The sequence below is a fragment of the Tyto alba genome, unplaced genomic scaffold, assembly GCF_018691265.1.
Source record: "Tyto alba isolate M040663 unplaced genomic scaffold, T.alba_DEE_v4.0 Super-Scaffold_20000042, whole genome shotgun sequence".
Classification (NCBI taxonomy): Eukaryota; Metazoa; Chordata; class Aves; order Strigiformes; family Tytonidae; genus Tyto; species Tyto alba.
In genome coordinates this window covers 15,811,220-15,835,730 of record NW_024881293.1, presented here as the reverse complement: position 1 = coordinate 15,835,730, position 24,511 = coordinate 15,811,220, and the positions used below count along the sequence as shown (strand labels likewise).

At 43.4% G+C, this 24,511-nt stretch overlaps 1 protein-coding gene across 1 annotated transcript; it reads right to left on the bottom strand.

Annotated features, from left to right (window-relative positions):
• Positions 1 to 912: 912 nt before the first annotated feature.
• Positions 913 to 23,427, bottom strand: LONP1 (lon peptidase 1, mitochondrial). The gene is made up of 18 exons (XM_033003098.2): positions 23,038 to 23,427; positions 20,841 to 20,929; positions 20,331 to 20,450; positions 17,510 to 17,738; positions 16,888 to 16,949; positions 16,140 to 16,269; positions 15,662 to 15,745; positions 13,791 to 14,011; positions 12,087 to 12,225; positions 9,811 to 9,989; positions 8,557 to 8,644; positions 7,012 to 7,134; positions 6,134 to 6,250; positions 5,697 to 5,837; positions 5,448 to 5,613; positions 4,205 to 4,413; positions 2,773 to 2,937; positions 913 to 1,297 (listed from the first exon to the last, which is right to left on the bottom strand). Exons 1-18 carry the CDS (start codon positions 23,401 to 23,403, stop codon positions 1,133 to 1,135), a joined length of 2,793 nt encoding a protein of 930 aa, XP_032858989.2. The 5' UTR covers positions 23,404 to 23,427; the 3' UTR covers positions 913 to 1,132.
• Between the last annotated feature and the right edge of the window lie 1,084 nt (positions 23,428 to 24,511).

Sequence of the window (24,511 nt, the reverse complement as noted above, 5' to 3'; positions counted from 1 at the left end):
TGCCTGGAGGAATGGGGTGCTCCTAGGGGTGCTGAGGGACTGTGCTGACAAGGCCCTGAACTGCAGTAATCCAGAACTTGCACTGCTGTTTTATTTTACCTGCAGGTGGAGATGTTGATACTAGAATTGCTGGTACTGGCCTGTGCTACATTCTAGAGGGGAATCCTCTCCCTCCTCCAGACCTTGAGGAGCTAGCCTTTTTCAGGGTGTGGGAGCCTCTGCAATAGTTAAGCCTGGGAAGGCTGTGATACCTTCCACTTCCAGACCATCTCCAAACCTAGATGGTGGTAGGAAACAAGTCGGGGGACCAAAATTGCCGCTGAAAATAGTAACAACTGTACACTCCTTCCATATGGCACTTCAGCCTGTTCCTTGTGCAGCTTTTCATACTCATGCATATCCCCTTGTATTCTCCATTCCTGCCCTACTTTCTGCGGTGTGTTACCAAATTATGAGAGAACTGCAGTCAGTAAGAACTCCCTAGATTTAATCAGGATTATTCTTTCTTCTCCACCAAGAGCTACCTTAGTGCAAGACAAGTGCTGGTCTTCCTGCACAAGGAAATATATTTCAACTAGACTTCATCTAACTACTCTTCCCATATTTCAATTTGGTTTTTTTCTAGCATTTGCCATAAGATGAGGTACTCAAGGTCTCTGGCCCAAGCCTGTGTTTATTGATGTATAACAGTCATGCTACGACATTTAATTATTTTTTTCACTCTGAACATAATACAGCTGCTACAGTGGCAAAGAGTCTAGGGTGGAATGCAGTGCTAACTGTGGATTCTGAACATGGTGCTCTTTTGTCCAGGTCTGCTCTCTGGTTAAGCCTGGAGTTGTTTCTGATGGTATCGACCTGTGGTTTAATATAAAGAATCAAGTCTGTGGTGGCTAATAACATGCACATTCCTGAAGTAAAAGTTCATAATTTTATTGGAAATACTTAAGATGGATCATAATTCAGTATTAAAGAGAAATACTTTATTCTAGCAAAGCCATTCTTTTCAGTAGCTGCGTAGCAGCAATAGCTTCCATGTCCCACTTCAGGATTGCCCCCAGGTCACCCCATTTCTGGGTGGGGGCTGAGCATTAAGGGACAGACCACCTTCTGACCATCAGGTTGTTGAACATCATCCTCTAGCAGAATCCAGCTTTGAAAATGCTGTATCAAATACCTCTTCATAATGCTCAACAAAATGTACTTCTAGTCCTTCTGTGATGAATCCAGCAAGATCATAATAATCCTTTTTATTCTCTGATGGTAGAATGATGCAGGTAACACCAGCTCTCTTTGCCTATGGGGAAAAAGTTACGCAGTATATTGAGCCCTAGAAATTCATCAGTCTACTAGAACCATGCTCTCCCATTTTAGAATGCAGAAATGAGAACAGTTATTCAGGAGCATGATCTGGCTTTGCTCTGTTCTTTGGAGAGCAGCAAGGGAATTACTTATGGAAGATGTGACTAAGAGGGAGATGTAGAACGTGGTCCATCAAGCCCCCAGAACACACACTCCAGTCCCACCTTTTCAGCTGCAGAGACAGCTGAAGTAGGAGATAGTTTAGTGGGACTATATCAGAACAGTGGGGGGCACTGTTTAGAACAATTCATACTATTGGATAGAAGTCTGTTCTTCAGTGAGGATAAGCCTAGAATCAAAGGAAGAATTAGAACTGGCTTATCAGACTAACCCACCACATCAACACGCATGACATTCTACAGAACTTTTTGATACTGAGCACAGAAAGTAGAGACCACTCATCAAGTGGCAGGTTTGTACCCCCTCACTTCCTGGGTAACGCTGCATTTATCATTGTGTGGCCACTCACTTCTGCAAGTGCAGCCAGTCATCAGTGCCACACACATCTCTATCATATGTCAGTCCTGTAACGACTACCACAAAACAAAATGAAAAATTACCCATTTTAAAGCCACACGAGGAAAAGGAATTGCATTGCACAAGGCTGTAGCACAAATAGATTTGGGGACAGAACACTGACTGATGTGAACCAGCTCAATAGACTACCAAAAGAACTAGTACCATTCTTGAAGACAGAAGAACGTGCATGATGCAAGGCTGGTGTAGGCAGGTGCTGTGCAGATGAAAACTAGGGAGAGGGATTCAATGCTTGTAAAAGAATTCTGAAAAATGCAAAGGATTGAAACCAAAAAAGCAAGCACCACTATAAATCCAGTGTCTGCAAGAGTGCTTCAGAGAACTCAGCCTACACAGCTTACTTAAAAAAAAAAAAAGAGTAGGGGAAAATCCAAGACACTAAAAGTAGGTTCCTTCCATCTAAACCAGGAAAAAACATAGGGGTTTATATATAAAATTTTTAAAGTCAAAGTCAAACTGGAACTGGGGAACAGCCTTAATATTAAGGATGATACTTCATAGCTACTGTCAAATCTACACTGGATGTCTTCCTTAAACAGGCACTTTAACCCAGCACAGATCATTAGACCGTACGAATCTGTGATAGATAAGACAGCTTCAACAGCCAGATGGCAACTTCCACTCTTAATTCCACCAGTCTGTTAACTAGATCAACACAGATGCCCTGACACAAAGCCAGGGGTCGCATCTTCCCGACAGTCAGACACACAGGCAAGATCCCCTTGCTCCCCCAGCAGGCCTTTCCGCAGTGTATACTGAAGCACTGCTGCTCCCACCACAGGAGCAATCACTCTGGTTGTCCCAGCCACTGCTGCGCCCAATCCAGGGCCCTCTCCCACAGATGATGCACAGAGACAAGAGAAGAGCTCTTACCGCAATAGTCTTCTCCTTGATTCCACCAACAGGAAGAATTTTTCCAGTTAATGACACCTCTCCAGTCATGGCCACATTCTGCCTCACTGGGCAATTCATGGCCAGCGATAGCAAAGCTGTTACTATAGTACACCCTGCACTCGGTCCGTCTTTTGGTGTTGCTCCCTGTTTAAAGACAAGCACAACCCCTGTGTCTTTAGCTCATTCGAAGAGTAGTAAGTCAGACAACACCTCTGTCACTGCTGTTTTAACATGGGCCCAATTTCACGGGGTCACTCAGGTTTTTGTGAAAGTGTCACTGATGGAATCCTATTTCAATTGACTGATCTCTTAACAACTATGCCAGTCCTCACCTTATTCATGAGTCTACAATTTGGTTTCTGGCCTGATGCCACCATAATACTCATCAGCCTCAGCACCTTGAGTAAGTAACATGAGCAAAAAACAGAGCGTGAATACTTTGAAGGCTTTTGTTGACCTAAGCCAACCATGGAAACAAGTAGCAGCGGTCAGCATCGGAAGAGAGCATCAAAAGACACAAAATAGTGGAAGACAATACTGAAAATCATTCAAGGCAGAAAAGATCATTTGCTTTAGAAAGCCCAACAAAATCCAGGCTTAAACTAGTGAGTCTGGATTTATCAGAGATCAAACAGATCTTTGAGGTAAGAGCAGAAGAAATGAATGAGAGGGAGCAGAGGCAGAGATAACGTCTGCTGTTCTCTGATCCTCCAGGAAAGGAACACATAGGTAACAGCCAAGTACCCAGACAGACACAGAGCAAGCTGCAACAAGGAGATTGTGGACTTGGTGAAAGCATGCAACAGTTCAGAAGCAAAGCTTGGGCACAATCATAGCATAAAATGTGTCTTCAAAGCACCTGCCCAAAGCCTGTTACACAGTGTGAGAGTCCCTCTGAGCATTGTGTCCATTTATTTCTAGTCCCAAACACTGAAAAAATGCAATCACTGCCATTGCATGGACTAGGAACCGTGGCACAGAGACCAAGGGTAGTATTTTCAATTATGTGTAAATTACCCGAGGCTGTCATGAAGGCCTGGTCATACAGAGACCTAAACTTTGGTTTCCTTGTAGCTGCATGCAAGCTTTTATCCAAATCACTTACTTCTATACCATTGTTTCCCCACCTGCACAACAAGGCCAGTAGTTACAACAAAAGCCTAGGATTCCTTACAGCATTATCCAAGCCCCTGTATTCTTGCCATGTGCTTGCTGCAGAAAGGAATGGAAACATTGCCCATAAGAATGCTTTCACAGGATCATGAAGAAAATGTCTTCTTTTATAGGTTTTACTGCTAAAAGAGGGCATCCTGCACAACATATGGACAAATTAAGTGCTTTCCAGCTTTACGGACAGGGGAGAAAACCAGCCTGCTGCTGTGCATGCTCTGTGAATTTTGCATCAATTTACCTCTGGCACATGCAAGTGGATATGGGAAGACACGAGAAAGTCATTGTTGGGGTCCTTCTGCATCAGAAAGGCTCTTGCAAACGTGTAAGCTATTTTGGCACTCTCTTTCATTACATCTCCCAGCTGCCCTGTTACTTCAAGAGACCCATCCTTGTTCTCCTTGTCTTTGGGTCGCCTCAGAGATGTTTCAACAAACAGAGTGGAACCTCCTAAGAAAGAGAAGAGAAACATCCTGAGAAAATTCAAAGGAAAAAAAAAAAAAAAAAAAAAAAAATCAAACCAGAAGCTTTTGGTGATGCAGAAGCAATATCAGGAATGTGGAACTGGGGCTCCCTATCAGAGACACCAGCTCTTGGGAGAAAAGCAGTTGAAACCTGCTCTCTGAACCCCTTCGGGAAGGCTAGCTAGAAATCTCAACAGCATTGCAACTGCCAGTCTCCATTCATTGCTTCTTTGGACTTCACACTCCACCAATATGGATGCAACCCCTGTTTAGTGGAAATAATCAGTTATAATGGTTTCAGGCTCTTCATAGCCAACAAGCAAGATGAGCTCATACCAAAACACACTTCTAGCCACTTCAGCTTTCCAGTATCAGACACCTATTTACCTTCTCCATTATACTGATCTTTTCCCTCTTAACTACTTCAGTTCTCCCCAGGATCAGTTACAGTATTCAGGGGTCATATCCTTTGCCATGTGCTCTATTTCCATACTGTTGTACACATAAGCCCCCAGGTTACTAGGGGAGTAATCCAATGAATGGGAACTAGCAAACTGCACCCACCCCCACAGTGCTGGAATACCTGTATCTGCCCTTGACATCAAAAGCCAAGTCAGTGGTGTCACATCACTGACGAGATACAGCATGCCTCAGCTGTGCCACAAGTTTGAATGGCACCTTCTGCTTTTAAGGAAGCAAAGTCTTGTCCTCCCTAAAAAGGCTTATGCTTTTAGTCATTGCCATTCCTAATGTGTGTGGTTCGTATGAGATATGTAGAATAAAAAGAAAGCATGTTGGCCTGAAGCTAAAATGAGCCTGGGTAAGGGAATAAGAAAGGGTCTCTTCTTGAGGGAAGTAGTAGTCAGGACCTAAAAGGCCACAGAAATTAATTTTACTGGTGCCAGCAGAACTTCTCCAGTGAAGGGATCTCAGTAGAGAAAATTCAGTTTGACTATCACATTAGATTTTTGAAAATTATACAGAAATGTAGACATTAACCCAAAAGTCATTTTATCTCACCCATAGCTGTCCAGGCCAGACCCATCACCACTCCTGGAGGAGTGGTTTCATACATGCGATCCACAGTGAAGATGGGCTTTCCTACAAAGTCCTGCAGGTTTTCAGGTGTTACCTGGACCGTCTCTGCTTCTCCATTCACAATTTTATAGGCAGATTTCCTCAATACCTGAGTGAGACAGTAATTTGTTTCTGTAGAAAAAGCTAAGAAGGCTGAAGCACAGTGGTAATGGTTACAAATCTTTCCCTCACCTTTTCTACTTGTTTCTGCAGATTCCTCACCCCACTCTCTCTGCAGTACTGCTTAATGAGAACAGTCAGGACATCTGATGTGATTTTGGCTTTGTTTTCATCCAAGCCACACAGAACTCGTGCTTGAGGGACCAAATACCTCTGAAAGAAATAAGCACCCACACCCTTCTTTTAGTATTTGTGACAAAAGCCTGGTGGTTCCAATTTACTCAACTTCATTCTGCTATTAGCTCAATGCCATCTTCTGGAGTCCACAGCCTATGGAACACTGGAGTTACTTTAACTGGGTGTTCACCTAAGAGGAACTCTGTCCAAAATGCCGCGTGCCTAATTTTTTTTGACACAGTTGTATGTAAAATATCTAAATATGTAAGCCTGAATCTGCCAAAAACATTTTATCAGATGTAATTCACAGTACATCAGTGGTTTCCTCTTACCTCTGCAATTGCAAGTTTCTCTTCTGCTACATATCCTGATACATTGATCACCTCCATTCTATCCCGCAGTGGCTCTGGAATGGTTTCCGTTACATTGGCAGTACAAATAAAAAGTACCTGGAAGTATTACAAGATCCTATTAAGCGTTTTCATTAACCTGCTGCTTTATTTCAAGCATTAGTTCCTCAGTTCTGTGTTTTTCTGTCTGAAGAATGGAGCAAGATCATCTTCTCTGTGGAATTGTTTTTATTATAGGAAAAGTTTTGGATTTTAGAACTGTGTAGTAGGATGTTCCCTATCCCCAAAATAAATGTCTAGAAATACACACAGCACAAACTGGGAAATTGGAATTGTCCACTATGGACCAGGAAACCATTTGCCTGGTGAGATCTAGATCTCACTTCTAAGTTACTTCTACCTTCTATGAAGTTAGCACAGAAGTGACCAAATTATGTATATATATTTCTAATCCATCAATTCTGCAATTAATGTAAGCTGCGTAAAAAGTGCAAGTGTGTGAAGACAACCAATTTCAAAGGCTTGAGAGCAGCATGTGTCCACTTCACTTGATAGCAACTCTGCCAATCATTACACAGAAGAAAAACTCCTGCTTTTTGTAGATGAGACCATACATCTTTGTGTCCCTAGCTCTACGGGGAGTTAGGGCTATAGGACATATGTTGGTGATCATGTTCTCGTAAGTGTGTATAGACACTTTGGTTAAAGCCAACTACTGCAGAGACAGCCCTATACCACTTGTGTCTCAATCCCATCTGTCTGCCTTTCCAACTGTCTAAAATGTCAGCATCTTTTCATGGACAGGAAATCTCTGCGTTCATGCATTCCAGCTCCACAATGTCTGCAGAAGAGAGAAATACCTTTGATAAATCCACAGGAACATCAAGGTAATGATCCAAGAAATTAGAGTTCTGTTCTGGATCCAACAGCTCTAAAAGGGCTGAGGATGGATCCCCTTGATATCCTCTTCCTATTTTATCCACCTGTAGGAGACAAACTTTAAATGCTCTAAGAACTTTCTCATCACAATCCATTCTTATGCAAAGATTTCAAGGCTCCATCTGAAAATCTTCATGTGTTTGTTCATAAACAGCCACTACCAGTCTACCAGTTTTCTGTACCTTCACCCAAGTCCCCACTACCCTACCATGTGAGCACATGGCACATCTGACAAGACACAGGATTTAAGTGTTGTAGAGAAGCACTATGAAGCCTCAGGGAGTGTGTATACAATCAGAAGTGAGTTATTGAGGATTAGCAGGCTACTACTCATTAAACTAAGCTACAGTCACAGACCAGAATACTTATTCCACAGTGGGAGGAGTACAGGGTGCTAACTTATACATCATTTCTCTAATATGTAAGTTAACACTCTCCTTTCCCTGTCCAAGGTGCTAAGTGCCTACACACAGCCACTCGTCACAGCTCAGCTAGTGACCCTTTGCTGCTTTCACAGAATCAGAGGCTGATTGAGGCTGGTAGGGACTTCTCGAGCTCATCTTGTCAAACCCCACTGCTCAAGCAGGGCCACCTAGCTGTCCAGAACCATGTCCAAGGTGGTTGTCTCTTTCAGCATTGTTCATGTCCTCAGAAGGAGAGGTCACAAGAGGACTGCTTTTCACTGCTTTTTCTCCCTAAAGAGTAATGTTAACTAGATGGACATAATGCAGTTTGCAACTACAGCCAATATAAGGCTCTTCACCACCACCTTAAGTCAGTGCCGTGATCTACAGGTTTCAAAACCTTTCAAATCAAGATGCTAATTGGTTACATTGTATTGGGTTATACTACCCAGTTTCTTGGTCCCCCATACCCTTCCCAAGACATCTGCTGTTGGTCTTTCCCAGGCATGGCACACAAGGAGGCTACAGAGATCTTTATTCTACTCTAAACACCTGTTACCATATCCTGTCCTTATTTGTTTTTCCACAAAGCAGTACACTGGTAGCCCCAACTCATTTGTTCTCAAATCAGATCACAAATTGATGATAAGCACCTTATTCCTTATAGTCTTGTCTTAGACTTGCTGAGAGAGTGACTCTAATAATCACATGGGCAATAATGGTTTTAAGCACAATGATGTACCCACACCTAGGTAGGGAACACAAAAGCCACTGAAGCCTCTGAATATCCAGCTAGCTTCATTAGGATCCTTGTGATCCAAATAGCTGCAATTTAAGGAGAAGGGCACAGCTGAAGTATTAAAGTTGAAGCGTGTTATAGGAAGAAAAAAACCAAAGGATCTAAGGTATCACTGTCACCCAAAGAACTTGAGAGCCCAGCCTCATTTCAATAGAAAAGACCTGGGATTTTTAGGAGAGTTACTGCCTCACCTTTCCTATTGGGGTCAATAATTGATACATGTCCCGAAGAGCAAAAACTAGAAGAAAGATCAGATACATCACCTCATCAATCAGTATAAGTGGATTCTCTGTCTTGGTCTTTTTCAGACACTGGATGATTTTTCCTGGCATTGCTCCAACATATGTCCTCCTGTTTTACCAGAGATTGTATTCAGAGAACCATTGTAACGTACAACACACATCACACAACATAGCACGCAGCTGGTGGAACAGGTATATCCTACCTGGAAACAAGTTTACATTTCTTTCACATCTATCAAGAGCATCCCCCATCACCACACTAAGTACCAAAACCCACCTAGTCTGTTTCCAGTAGAGATCAGACACAAATTTTGACAGAATGCTCCCAGACTGCAGTTTTTATCTTTAGTTTTAACCACTTTTAAGAGGGAAGCCAAGAGATAATGCTGAGAACACAGATGTTTGAATAGTGTCGTCTTGTTTTTTGGAGTAAAAAAATGTTAGTAAAGGAACATTTAATTCCCTCACTTGATAAGGGCAAAAAAGGAAGATCAGTGTAAGTCAAGAGATACACCTGAAGGAACAAACTTCTAACAGCAAAATACAATCTTTCTCCTAGAGGGAAGTGACATTCAGGAATATGCAGAAGCAGAGCAAGAGGGTAACACAGTGAATACCAAGAGTTACAAAGCAGAGAACATCCTGAGAAGTTTATGAAACATTTCTCTCTGCTTCTGTATCATATTGGGCAGCACCTCACAGATTCAATTCATGCTGCAGAACAGCTACTCCTAGTTTGAAAACACTGCTAGTTTTGTTTTTAGGTGTATGTGGAAGGAAAATAAACCCATGGCAGGATTGGATCTACTGATTTTTGTATTCATATCTTCTTGTTCTCTCTGTGAATATGCTTGTTCCCAAGTTTTCCTCATGCAGCATCTCCCTCCTGGTTATTCAAAAACCAAGCCTCAATCACCCCTGAACACAGGAATGACTCCGTTCAAGCTGTCATCATTCTCTAGTGCTGGCATTTATAGACAGACATGAATTAGCATGAATTAGTCCCATGCTTTTGGGTAGCTCACACAGCTTTTCAAAGATCTTCCATAAGCATACGCAAGAAGCAGGGAGTGACTGAACTCAGAGACAAAAATACGGTTATGTTCCAAACTCTGCCCTTTGCTATCCTCACCTCTTCCTAGATCCCAAATCCTGTCAGCAAGGGTTGAAGAACAGAAGTGAAAGTTACACACATTGTCCAACTCCAGTTAGGTTCCTATTTTGGCAACGTTAGTAAAAATTGCTGGATAGAGAAACTGCTCAAGTTACACTGACCTGTGTCCCTTTATTTCTGCTACATCAGTCATCCCTCCAACACTGAAGCGGAAGTACTCTCTGTTTAGGGCTCTGGCAATGGAGCGGGCAATGCTGGTTTTGCCGACTCCAGGAGGGCCATAAAAACACAGGATTTTTCCCTGGGTGGATCCTCGCAACTGACTGACTGCTATGAATTCCTGCAGAACAGATGAACCACCCATAGTGAACAGAGGGCAACTGCAGCAACATCAAAACATATTTGTTATCAGGTCAAGCAATGATTAGAAAACAAGCATCATACACAAAACTGGTCCTCAAAAGAGCTGGGGAGGGCAAGGGGAGAAGCTGAGTAAGGATAACAGGGCACCTCTTTTCCCTCTGCTTATTTACACGCTTTGTTGTCCCTGGGTTTTGTGCTCTGTACTCATCTCACCAGAAGAAGCAGTATCCACTCTTTTCGAGTGGGAAGACAGACTCCTAGTTCTTCTCCAAGCTTCTCTAGTTCTCACCTGAGTCTCTCAAGCTACGTGTGAGCATCTCCTACTGTACCGCTTCCTCTTTGGTAAGTTGAACTTGCATCTTTTCACATTCTTATGCTAGGCAACTGTCAAGTAACACTCAGCAGTTGAGAAATCAAAAGATCATGGTTCAGAACTAAAGTCTCAACTGCTCATATGCTTTCAGTGGAGAAATCACTGTGCAAGTGGGCAGAGAGATCTGGTTCCCCTGTAACAAGCCAGCTACTTAACAAAGATGAGACTTGGTCTCTTCCCCCTACAGCTCTGAACTCCACAGCAATACTATACAAAGACAATAGCACCGATCTAATAAAGGCTCAAACCTGTGAAGGTATGTCTCAGTACCTTAAAATCATCAACTCTGCTTGCATTGCTACAACTGGGGAATCTCCTCTGCGTGGAATTAATTACACCAATAATCAAAGCCATGGACTTGTATGATGCAACTCAATCTATTTTTGTATAAAGTCTGGGCTAAATCAGCATGAGTAGCGCTGACAAGCAATGTGAGAAACTGATACTCAAAAGGGGTTATCAGTTTGCAAGTGTGCAACAACAGGCTTACCATAAAACATTCAAAATAATAAATCAGATAGCAGGGCTTAGTCACAAGTCTTGGACACTACTATGGAAAGAGGCCCCCTTTGGCTCTCAGCAGATACTTCACAACATTTATCTTTTTCTAGAAGAGACTGGAACAAAGCAATTTAATAAAAGCAAAATCCCATGACATCTAAGAATTTACTATTCATTATGTATAACGACATTGTACTGTTAGTTTAGGAGATGCCTATATGGCTTCTGTGCACAGTCATTACTGAGGTGGCTGAAGTACCATCAGCGCTATCCCAACACAAAGCTCTGCTATAAACAGCACGTGGGAACAGTAAGAGAAACTGCCTTACTCCTCTTTGGAAGGAAAGGGCCAAGTTGAAGGCTAGCTACACTCAACAGCTTCATCAAATCTGCTAAGCTCTCACCACGATTTGTTAATGCAAAATCAGTCTCTGTACCTGCTTCCCCTTCACTGGGCACTTTCATGTACTTGCTCAGTATGACACAAATCCTGCCAGCACTGGGATTGCCTTTCATGGCTCGAATGTGTTGACTGGCTACAAGGAGGAGCCTATTCCTGTCCTCTGGAAAGGAAGGCAGTGCTCACAGCAAGTTGAAGTTGTTGCAAGTATTTATTCTTATCTAAAAGAGCTTCCCTAACCACAGCAAGCACAGGCAGGACATCCTCAGGCAAAAGTGACCGAAGTTGTAGAACAAGGCAACACTGAAGCCTACCCTGTTTGCTTATGAGGTGTGTACTGAACAGATTATAAACCATTCTACATCCAACACAACTCTGGGGCTAGGTAAAGGTTGTGAGGCAAACATGCATCTTGGCTAACTTGCCCCCTCTTAATTTCAGTTATGAGTAGAGAATCAGTGTGTTTTGGAAAGACAGTAGCTTTGTCAGTCAAGTAGAACCATTTTAATAGCCTCTGAACAAGTGGATTAAAATTCAGAGACTGCTTCCCTTGGACACTTCTTCACTTGCACAGCATTAAGTAGTAGAACAGTGTGTTGTGGTTTGAAATCAGAATATGACCTTCAATGTCACAAGTAATTAAACACATTAACTGATCGTCAGAACACTCTGTTCTTTCACGTAGCTTTCTGATCATGAATTAACACAAATTCAGTGGAGGGCTGGAATCTGAAACACGTCCAAAATGTCTGATGCTAAGCAGAGTGTGAAATGGGACACACTGCCTACTCCTGCCTTACCAGAATTCGCTTCTTGACGTCATCCATTCCATAATGATCCTCCTCCAGAACTGCTCGGGCTCTGGTCAGCTCCAGGTTCTCCTCACTACACTTACCCCACGGGATGGATGTCAGCCAGTCCAAGTAGTTCCGTGTAACACTGACAGAAACACAAAAATGAGAGTGATTTGACAACAACCAGCTCATGCCTTCCTCCACTGCCTTCCAAAATAACCTCATCCAGAACAAGTGGGATATAAACTACTCATGGAAAAGAAACTATGAACAGAACATCATTATCTGGGCAGTCACTGCTAAATGTCTGTTATGGTCTTCATTCCCTTGTCCCTTGCTCCGCCCCCCTTAAAAAAAAAAAATAATCAAAGCTTTTTTTCCACAGCTTTTGCTTTCCTGAGACCAAGAACCTCCAACACACCATGCAAAGACCTAGACTTCTGCACATAAATTCCCTGTATGATTTTTTGGTGAGGGGCTGGTTCCTGTCTGAAGATGAGCAGGACTGTTTGCAAGCTCTGCACTACTGTCAACTGTCTGGATTGCATTATGAAACTTAAAAGATAGAAAACCAGTTTTGTCTGTTTCCCCAGTGGACCAAGACAACATAAAGGAAGACTCCTGGCTCAGAAGCAAGGAAAAACAGCTGGATGTACAACACGACAGAGAGAGATTTAAGACATGAGGGTAAGGATGTTAGTGACAAAGCTAACAGTAGAGATAATCAGTTTAAACAGATTGCTGCTGAGAAGAATATAAGTGCATAAAAGCAGCACTCATCTGTTCTAAAACTGCACACTCAGATCAGGGATTCAAATGTACAGGCAGGTCTGCAAGATCCAGTAAATAGTAAATTACATGCAGTCACAACTATAGAGAAGCACAACCTCACCATGCCTGGCTGGCTGGCCCCAGGATTCAATCGATAGCAATCGCTTTGACTTTTTTCTCCCAAGTACTTCCTTTGCAAACTTGCTACCGCTGTTACTAGCCTGAGGGAAAAGTACTATGCTGTCTTGTGAAGCCCAGTACGCCTTTCCTAGCTTCCTCCCTCCTCCTGGTATATGATTATCAAGATGTTTCTCATCCAAATGACACGTCTGCCCCCAAACACAGTCTTTTACTCCATAAAAGATACTTTGTTTTAGAAGCAAAGATCCAGGACATTACAGTGCTTATGAGTACGTTGACTGCTCTATTGTATAGCACACACCACCTCAACAGACAAGAGATGTTGAAAGCAAGCTCAGTTTCTGACAATCCACGTTACAGATTATGTGGTAAATGCTATTCACTCCTTTGCAATTCCAACCCTGCCTCAACACTTCAGGGACCACCTCAGGTAGTTTAGCCAATGTCATGTGTTAGCAACTGGCTTCTCTCACATCTAATGAAAACACCTCAGTAGAGGTGTAAGGCTGAAGGAATTGCTGCACATTTCATGAGGGGGAACGAACTACACAGTTCTTATCCACAGCATTAGGCTGCAAGAGAAGACCTGAAATGATCAAAATAGGTAAACTGCAGTAAAACATAGGAGGTTTGGAGTACAATCCTATAGCTAGGATGTGATCACATGCTACATTCAGGGAAAACAACTGTGACAAAAAGCGAAAAGAAACTCTTAAAGTAAGAGTTTCACAGAATTGTATTGATTTCTCTCATTCTCCCAACTAACCCCGACAGCAGAGGACACAGCCATGCACTCACTTGAATTCTGAGGAGTGATTATCCAGCAAGCCCAACTTGTTCAACTCTTCATCAATCACATCCATTACATGTTTCGGCACTACCAGCTCTTTTAGTCGCTCACGGAATTTCTCTTCTATAGCATCCTTGTCCTCTTTTTCCAGACCTAGCTCTTTCTTAATGATCTTCAGTTGCTCTTGGAGAAGATACTTGCGATGTGTTTGCTTTATCTTCTCCTCAACCTAGACAAAGCAACAAATACAGTAACTATTTCCAAGTACTTCCCAGTTATGACCTTCTCAGAAACTGAAAATACTGCTCAAAAATAATTTGCAGCACATTCTAATATAAAAGGTGACTCTATGACATACTCCAGCTCCCTCCACTGGCCATAATTCAGTACTTAAATGTTTTTTTTTTTTATGCTGGGGAGACCAAGAGCTGGGCTGAGTTAGCCAGATGTGATCTCCATAGTGCCAAATAGAAGGGAATAACCACTTCTCTTGACTTGCTGTCTACACAACTGCAAATAGAGCCCAGTATGCAGTTGGCCTTCCTTGCCACGAGGACAGACTGTTAATTCATGGTCAGCTCATCAGAGCCACGAGGTCCTTTTCCGCAAAGCTATTTTCTATCTGGTTGGCACCCAGCCTGTACTGTTGCACAGGGTTATTCCAACGCAGGTGTGGGACTATTAATTTTTCTTTGTTGAACTTGACGATGTTCTTACTGACTTCCTGAGGGCCATCACTAGTAGTTAGCTGCAGTTAAGACTTTATGGTGTTGATCACCCCCTTTTAAGCCCAGTAGTCTAGCCAATTTTTCACCCACCCTGTACTACATCCTTCCAGTCTGTAACATCTCAATTTGGTCATAAGAATACTCTGGCTGACCACCACAAAGGCCTTGCTAATGTCAAAGTATACAATAGTTATCGTTCTCCCTTTGTGCTCTAGACCTTCTTATCAGAGAAGGCAATCAGGTAGGTGAGGCACAGTTTGCTCTTGGAAAATCCCTTCTGGCTCTTCCAAATCATGTCCTCCATTTGCCTGTACAGGGCTTCCAGGAAGATTTTCCTCATAACCTTCCCAGGGACTGAGGGCAGGCTGATATGTCTATAGTTCCCCAATTTTCTGTCTTGAAGAAGGGCATGGCATTTACTTCTTTCCACTTACCAGGAACCTCCCCAGTCACCACAGTGTTTTAAAGATGATTGAGACAACAAAATAATGACACTGAAAAGGCCTTTCAGCATCCTTGGAAGCATCCCATCTGGTTGCACAGACTGCACATGTCCAATTTGCTTAAGAAGTCTCCAACAATTCCCACCCAACCCCAAAAGCATGTTGCACTTAACATGAATTTTAAAAGCCCCAATTACTGGGAGTTAAAAAATCCAGGAACTTCTAACTCGGTAGACACAAATCTTTATACTTCACATACTTAGTCACCATTTTGATGCAGTGACTGTGTTCTGATTAAAACTTACAACAGTCAGGAACTACTGCAGTTCACAGTGGTTAGCAGAGGGTCTTTTAAAATAACATTATGCTATTTACACTATTATGTGCTATACATAGTATTATGCTGTATATTTTTACGAAGATGCTTGGTAAACTGCAGTCCTCTAGGATTTACCTGCTTGCATGAAATTACAACTTGAACACAATTGCACAGCAGATGCTGTAGCCTCATGTCTTGTTACTTCTACAATGTGCATGAAAAATCGTATTTCTAACTGAAGAAGAATATTAAATCTTAACTCTAAAATAACCTCCCTTTAGAGTATGTATCATTGTCTTGCTTTAAAATTCTTCACTAGCTGTGCTAAGCATCTCAGTGGTGAACGCGATATAAATGCATACAAGGTATCTGTTACTTGAAAAACCTACCTCCCTTCCAAGACGCTGCTGAAGTTTGCTCAGCTCATATTCCTTCTTTAGAAGGGAAAGGGCTTTGTAAAGCCGTTTGGGAATCTGGAAAAGGTAGACACAAAATGAGTTTTCAGACATGACACTCTTGTCAACTCCCAGTGAGAAAGGGAGAATAAAAAGATCCAACAGGTTGTCTGGGAGAACTCTCCAGCACTTGCAGATGTGGAAAGATGAACTGTATAGCAATTCCACAGCATGCAACCAATGCACAAAAGAAAATTATTTGCTACCAAAGATGCAGAGCATCCAGCCTTTCCCTTCAGGCAAGTTATTGATGACTTACTATATCCTTCAACAGGAATCTAGTCACTGATATTAACCTATCAAACACAGTACTGAAGTCCCCTCTGTACTGAGGCTGGTAAAGAAACCATGACATGTAACAGACATACTTTTGATTCAGTTAGCATAGCTTTACTTAAAAGCTTCATCTTACACTGGTTTCTTCCAAGATGTCTTGAAGTTCTTGTGACTCTGCCCCTGTTAGTGCTGCACCCATGTCACTCAGATAGATAGGGTTATCTACCACACGTTGTCCAGCCTGCATCATCTGAAGTACAGACTCCCTGAAAAAAAATGGTCATAAAATCCAAAATGCTCTGTAAAGTTTTACATTTGTAAAGGAATTTTCCTTACAAAGTTATTTACTTGTTATGACAGAGCAAAGAAGTGAAACACAGCTCAGTTTCATAGCAAAATAACTAACTTATTTAAATTTGACTAAACCAATACTCAGTAACAAACACAAAAACCACCTGATAAAAGGAATGGTTGCTGATAAATAAAACTAAATATATAAAATGCTGTCTTAACAGTTAAGTAAAATTTCTGTGTGCCAGTATGCTAAGACTCTTACGATGCTCATATTACATGCATCAGACCATGATACTGCAGTGAGTTTAGACTGATACTTAGATACTAAGCATGATACTTCGACCCGTATCACCAGCCACAGAACTTCCCATCCTACCTTGTATCTACCTTTCACGTTAGTTTTTCGGAACTTCCCCTCTGTTCCCTACAGTGGATGATAAAGCTTACAACCCAAACCAAAATTCGAGGTGACAATTCAGAAAATACCTTTTATTCGTTACAGCAAAAGGACAAGTGGCATAGAAAATCTCAGGATACTTCAGGCTGAGAACACACTGTTCCCAAAGCAGGGCAGCATGGGAAACACACACCTGTACAAGGGGTTCAAGGCAATGATGTCCCGAATTGTTTTGACAATTTCTGCAGTAAGTGCCTATAAACACAACAAAAATGTAATCAGCAAAAATACCGGAAAGAACAGACAAGGCCTCAGTATAAATATGATATTCCCCAACCTCTCCATCATGGGAACACAGAAATACAGTCCCTGGGCACCCATGTGCAATGGTGTGCTGTAATGGTACTTTGGGATTGGGACTGTTATTCCTCCTGGGAGGCAAGGGAAGGCAAGAAGGGCTACAGACTGGCTTCCTGCATGCACAAAACTTAACTGGTTCTTGGCCAGAAGATATGATTAGGTTGACCACTCAAGTCACCTTGGAGCAAAGACTCAGTTTGATAGAGGATACTACACAGATTGAAGCACAGCCCAACCTCTTAACTCAGCAACTTTAAGTGACCAGTTCTAAGGAATTGAGCTGTTGCAATGAAAAATCGTTATTTTCTTATAATCCTGTCATGCAGTAACTGTGAGAAGGAACTGGTTTCTTAAGCCTGAAATTGCAGGCCAATTTCAGAACTCTTACTTTTAAGCAAGAAATGTAGGTACAACTCTACAGGACAAGTCCAGGTTTGTACAATTAATTCACTCACTTTAACCTCTTCTGTGATCTGAAAATCTTCATGAACCACGTTCTCTACTTCTACCATGAGAACTTCCTGCGAGGAAGCAGCTACAGGATCTAGTACCACTTCCACAGCTTGGTCCTTTGCTCCAGGCTCCTCTTCAGACTCTTTCTTAGAGCGCTTCTGTTTCCTTCTAATCTTCTGTTTGTTCTCAGGCTCCTCAGGCTCCACGTCTAGTTGCTTGTTTATACGAATTCTGAAAGCCAAAAGAAACCAGCTACAATCAGTTCCCCTTTGTTATACATTATTTCAGTTCTTCAGCATGAAGAGGGAAGAGTCTAAGTTGTATTTTGAGGAAACTAAAATTTCAAACTTTGACAAAGGTGATTGTACATGTTTTGACAAGAATTAGCTTCTGGTTCATTTTGTCAAAATAAGGCTTGATTTAGTAAAACCGTGATAATCAAGTGGTAGATACTGATAGGACTTATTAAGTAAATTTACAATAAGTTGACACACAAAAAAGTTAACTGACCACTGAATTAGCCTGTTGGTGTGTGAACGAGAGCGCAAGGGCAGCTGACATCACCACTGTCATAAATTATGCTAGTTTAAACCAGCTGCGGAACTACAGAAACAGATTTCCAATGATTAACAGAAAAATAATCTAAATGCCGGTGAACATACACATGCACACAAAGCTCAGTATCACAGACTGTCTGACTTCTCGGTGATAAGTTGCAGCACATGAACAGAACAAAAAATAAGGCATCGTTGTTAGTATGTCTGCTTTGGAGCTAGTTCCTCTAGCTGTGTGAACCAGTAACTGATGTGGATTCATACCCTCTTCTTGTCTTTCGTGAAAAGCAAGTTCACCGTTTCACTTTAATGCTGAATATAATGTTCTGCTTTTTCAGTTTTCTGATTCTCAGCAATCAATCTTTCTGCTTTAAACCACATCTGCTGCATTACCTACTGTAATACTAAATACTACATATCATGTGTATAATGGACCTTAATTCCATACCTACACATTTGAAAGTTCAGTCTATTACACAAAGTGATTTTCTAATTATGATTTTGAGAGGGATCAAACCCACAATATATTCCACAACGATTAACTGAGTATTAATACCTAAAAGGGACAGGCTAGATCACACAGCATAATCACCTTCCCAAAAATTATTTTCCCTGTTACTGTTTTTAAACTTCTCTGAATTTTGCCTGCTGTGCATATAACCTCATGTCAGACATTTTCAACACAGGTTACAACCTACAGTTGTCCAGAAAAGGATCAAAATCTTGCCTCCCCACTGGCTTAAAAGGTTTCCCCATCAAAGACAAGTGCTAGACAAACACTCAGGAACTGCCATAGCCTTTGACAAAGTTGTCTTACTAGGCTGTGAATATGGAGTCCAGAAAAGCCTTGTGGTGTAGCAGACTCTGTGCTCGAAGGATAATTGCCATTACGTGCGGGGTGTAGGGCTTCTTTTCCATGTGACCTCCAACTGCCTGCCACTAGCGACTTTTGACTACTCTTGTCAACAGAAGGGTCACAGACAATTAAGCTCAAAAACATTTTCTGGAGGGTGAAAATCAGTTGCTGGATAGAACATCCCCTTGCAGGGCAACTGGAACAGAGTTTAGCAGCAGCCAGCTGGCCAGTCAGCATGCAAATGGCTCTAGATTGACTACAGAAGCTGCTGTCCTGACCCAGAAGGCATGCTAGAAGGTATATGGGGAGAGCTAAGGAAGAGATTTAGAAATAAGCAGACGCACCCTTGCAGGACACCATACATTTCATTATTTTGGCTGCTGATATAAGAGTTTCCTTCTCTATATTTTTCACCATAAGTGCAGCATGCTCCTCAGATCTGATATCCAGTGTGGTTCCTATGGACATGACTGACCAGTGCTCTGTGTCTCAATCAAACACCAGCTCCCAACCCCTTCCAAGTTATAGGCAAATGTTTCTATTCCAAGTAAACCAAAACCAATAGCTGCCAATTTCCAAAACTTAATCAAACACGGTTGAACTTTGATAATGCAGCAGGAGGCCTAAGACTTGATTTGGAAAAGAGCTGACTTGCAAACTCACACGAATTCAGCTTCAAGAAGTACTGCCCATTCTCTGCTGTCCAGAACAAATGCAACTGAGGCAAAGCAAAGCGAGTGGGAAGAAAAAAGCAATGCTTCAAAGCAAACCCCACCCTGAATCTGCCTCCCCCACCACGTTTCTGTCCCCTTATTTTCCTTTCTAATGTAAATTAATTATTTGATGCTTTTAAAACCACAATTTTATATTGTCTTAGCTCAAAATACTTAGCACAAATAGCTAAATGTACGTTCCCAGCAATAATCCTATTTACTTAAATTCAGTTCTGGGACAAGATTATATAGACAAGACATAATTACAGTTCTGGACCTTTTTTTGCTTTTTTTAAAAAAAAAAAAAAAAAAACCAAAAAAAAAAAAAAAAAAAAAAACACAAAAGCTTGAATTAGTTCCAGGTATTTTTTTTTTCACCATTACTAAGCCTTGCCGTACTTGTCAAAGAAAATGCTAAACTTCAGTTTAATGAATGTTTGCTTGAATCACATTACTGTTTATATGAGCATGACATGCACTAACTCTTCCTTTTTGTGGCTAACCTGTTGCATCTGTAATAGTACACAGAATATTGGGGCTGGCGCACCAGAGCACTATCAGAATATGCTGTGGTAACAAAGCAAAAGCTTGCCATACCTGAGCTGTGTATGAAAATGCATACACATGGTGAAAACAATAAAGGGATACACCTGTTTGTAAAGAAGTCTGGTGAGATGCAGTAATAGTACAAGTTAATTACCTTCGGTGTCCCATGACTATCATACGCAACTTGTCTCCAAGGTCCTGCATTTCATGAATCTGTACAAAAGTTCCCATCTGGTAGATTTCATTCAGATCCTCCACCACGTCAGATTCATTGCTATTGAGGAAAAAAGTTGGAGTAGATATTCAGAATCTTGAGAAAGCAGGTAAGATTAAAACCAAAAGAAACAATCGCTGGTTGCAGAACATTAAACTGGACTCAGGAGCAAAGACACTTCCCTTTATCCCCACTGATACCTTTACAAATCACCCAACTACCTGGACGGTTCATCTCCCTCCCAAATAATAACAGCCTTTTCTAGAGCAAGACTCAGACTCCTAGCTGGTGGTGGTAATGAAAACTGTGTTAGTAAAGGGATGCTCCAAGCCTATACACAATTTCTGCAATACCATGCAAGTCAGGTAATTTTAAATTATAGCTTTCAATGTAAATGCAGCATTTAAAAAATGTTTTAAATTTTTTAAAAGATCAAGAGAAATTACTTACTTATCATCCTTTTTAAGAAAAACACCAGCATAAGGCTGGGCAAGACGAACTTTCCTCCTCAGCAGCTCAACCAGCTTCTTATTTTTTACCTAGGACAACAACAGGTAAGAAGTCAGGGGTGGATTTTTTGTAAGCTTTGCACCCTCAGTGTGTAAAGCCAGGCATGGTGAAACCCTATGACTGAATTATGAAGTCTAATCTCAGATTTTTCTAGTCTTGCCCTCATTAAGGGACAGTAATATCGAAGTGGAAGAATATTAGAGAAATACAAAATTTGAGTGTTTAAAACAAGTCACTGAGTACATAAAGCAAACTTGAAGGTAGGGGGAGAAATTAGTCCTAATCTGTACAAGTCTTATGAGCAAGAAACCTCTCAGTAACTTCAACAACACTCTGTAAAGAGTTTATGTTGCTATCACTGTTCCCTTCCCCCTTCCACACTTGTATGTCCCAGCTCCCCACTTCTACCAGGAGCTAGTCCAATCTTCCCCATCAATTGCCTGAATTCTGCCCACCCACCTGAGTTTAAATCCTCTTCCCCAAAGCCTGCTCTATTCAATTGCTCTCCTACACCCACCAGCCTACCTGAGTCCCTACCAGTATTCCTGTTTTACTGTCTTACTCCTCTCTGCTCTCTAGATGCCACACATCTGTCCCTGGCAGATCTCCCAGCACCACTGTAATTGTTATCACAGCAGGCTGAACCTCGAGTGACCGAGAAAATACCTCCTTGTGAATCTTGCTGTTGCATGAAGTCACACTGCTGACCACTGAGTATTCTTTCAGTGATGGACACAAGCTGCATTGCTCAACGTTTTTGACAATAAACAGCATGGTCTTGACAGAGCAGTACGAGTAATACCACCGTTGTTAGCCCATTCTAATCTTGGTATACCTGTTTTAATTTTACACAATGTCTAGCAAAACTATGCTTGCCAGTGTCACAGACATTAACAGAAAGAAGAAAATTAAGAATTCCATATTCGCTGTAAAGACTTCACACTGTCTGGAAATAAAGTATTAACTGGCAGCCCAATGATTTCACAGAATAAGACAGAAATTCAGAATTATCTTAATGTAAGACACTGTTGACCTATGCATTAAAATTAATGACTTTTACATAAAAGTGTCATATGATTACATGCCTAAATATCGTAACTATATATAATCTTCTCCTTCCCCCAACATAGCTACAAAGACACTAAAAACTCCACATATTAGATTTGGACATGCAGAAAAATACTACAGTAGAAATAACATTATGATAAGTAATACTACAGGAACAGGAAAGTACTGATTCAGTGCTTGATACATTTATTCCAAAATCAGATTGGGAGAATACTAGTGAGTGGCACAAAATATGAATACTTGTTCCAAAATGGTTGCATTTCAGGAGAAAAAAGTATTTTTGGCCTGTGAGCTCAAGTGACTTACCAAAGATCAAGCTTAAAAATACATATAGGGGTGCAGAGGGGAAGGATCACAATCTAAAATGTTGACATTACCATCCCCATCCCTCAGCACCCTCTCTCACCATAGAAGTGTTGCTCTATACTGATCTCACGCTTTCTTCTTGCAGCTCACAGTTTACTGCCTTCACAAACATTGTTTTTGGTGCTGTGACACAAGCCCACAAAGCTAAACCAAGGACACATTTGCTTAACCTTCAGTAAAAGAACACAGAGAAGACAGCAAACTGGAAGACTTTCTGTGTGCATCACTGACCTTCCCCGTTAGAAGGGGTGTTACTGACTCTGATGCAATACTTATGAAACCCGAAGTTCGTAACTGTCCCAAAAGAAACCACTGCTCCAATACAGCCTGGCTACACAGTTAGAAATAAATGTAAGAAACAGAAGGCCCTAGAGCATTACATACCTTGCTACCCTCTCCAGTACTCTACAATTAAAAGAAATCCGTAACGACAGCGTACGGCTTTGAGAAAAGCCCCCCCGCTATTGCCAGAAGCCGGGAGCCAAGTTCCCGCCCCGTGTGCGCGGTGAAGGACGGCTGCACCGCCGGCCACAGCCCCGGCCCCGGCCCCTCGAGGGGCTCCCCGCCCAGGCCAGGCAAGGCCGCCCTCGGCACCGTCACCACCGGCCGCAGGCCCGCCCGCGGCCCCAGCACCTCTCGGCGGCGGCCCGCGCTCCCGCTCCCGTTCCGCCGAGCTGCCTCGGCCGGGCCCGCGACCCCTCACCTCGATGATCTTGATGAAGCGCGGGAAGACGGGGTTGCGCGTCACGGCGATCAGAGGGACGTTGGGGAAATGCTCCGGGACGAGCAGCGGCGTCAGCGCCGTCATGACCGGCCCAGCGCCGCCCGCCTCCGCCCCACCGCTGCCGCCGTCCTCGCCGCCGCCGCCGCCCTCCAGCGCGTCGCCCCCCGCCAGACCCCCGGAGCTCCGCTGGTGCCATCGCGGGCCGGTGCTGAAGGCGGCGCGGCCCGGCGGCGCGGCGCCCGGAGGGGAGGCGGGGGAGGCGGCCGGCAAGAGGCGGCGCCGGGCGGGACCCAGCAGCGCCGGCCGCCAGCGCCCGCACAGCCGCAAGCACCGGGCGGCCGCCATGCTACCGGCGCGCGGCGCCACGACACTTCCGCCCGCCCCGCCCCGCCCCGCCCCGCCGCACGCGCAGGCGCCGGCCCCCCCCCCCCGCCGGGGGGCTCGTGGCGGCGCGCACGTCTCAGCCAGCCCGGGGGCCGCGGGTTCGCGGCCCGGCCCCGCCGAGCGGCACCGCGGGAGGGGCAGGCGGCGGCCGGCAGCCCGCCCTCTGCTGGGCTGAGCCCGCACCGCGGGCCTGGCGTCAGCCGGGGGCGGTGGGTGTGCGGAAGCCAGGTCATCGCGGGTGGGCGAGTGGAGGGACGGGGAGGGAAAGGAAGGGGCGTGCAGGCGAACATGAAAGCAGCTCCCGCGGGGGAAAGGGCCCTGCGCCGGCGGATTCGTGGGTATGTCTTTGGCCACCGCCTCAGCCTTTTCCTCAGTGGGCCAAGACCAGGACTGCCTCCAGTTGGCTTTTGAGTATCTGCGTGCGTGGAGACCCCCACAGCCTTCCCGGGCAACCCGTCCCAGTGCTCAGTCACCCTCCCCGTAAAAAAGTGTTTTCTTGTGTTAAGAGGGAACCTCCTGTGTTTGTGCCCATTGCCTCTCGTCCTGTCATGGCACAATGGAGATGAGCCTCGCTTTATCTTTACACCTTCTCTTCAGGTATTTATATACATCGGTAAGATCCCCCAGCTCTCGGCCTCTCCTCACGGGAGATGCTCCAGTCCCGTGATCGTCTTCACGGCCCTTCCTTGGACTCTCCCGTATGTCCTTGACTCTTTTGCACTGGGGAGCCCAGAACTGGTCGCAGCATGTCAGGTGTGGCCTCCCCAGTGCCGAGCAGAGGGGAAGGATCACCTCATTCGATCTGCTGGAAACATTCTTAATGCAGCCCCCATTACCCTTCTTTGCAGCAAGGGCACATTGCTGGCTCATGTTCAACTTGGTGTCCACCAGGACCTCCAGGTCCTTTTCTGCTAAGCTGCTTTCCAGATGGGTAGCCCCCATCATGTACTGGTGCAAGGAGTTATTCCACCCCAGGTGCAGGAGTTTGCATTTCTTCTTGTTCAACTTCTTGAGGGTCCTGTGGTTGCAGATGAAAGTGACTCATGGCTATGATTTAATAGCAATTTAA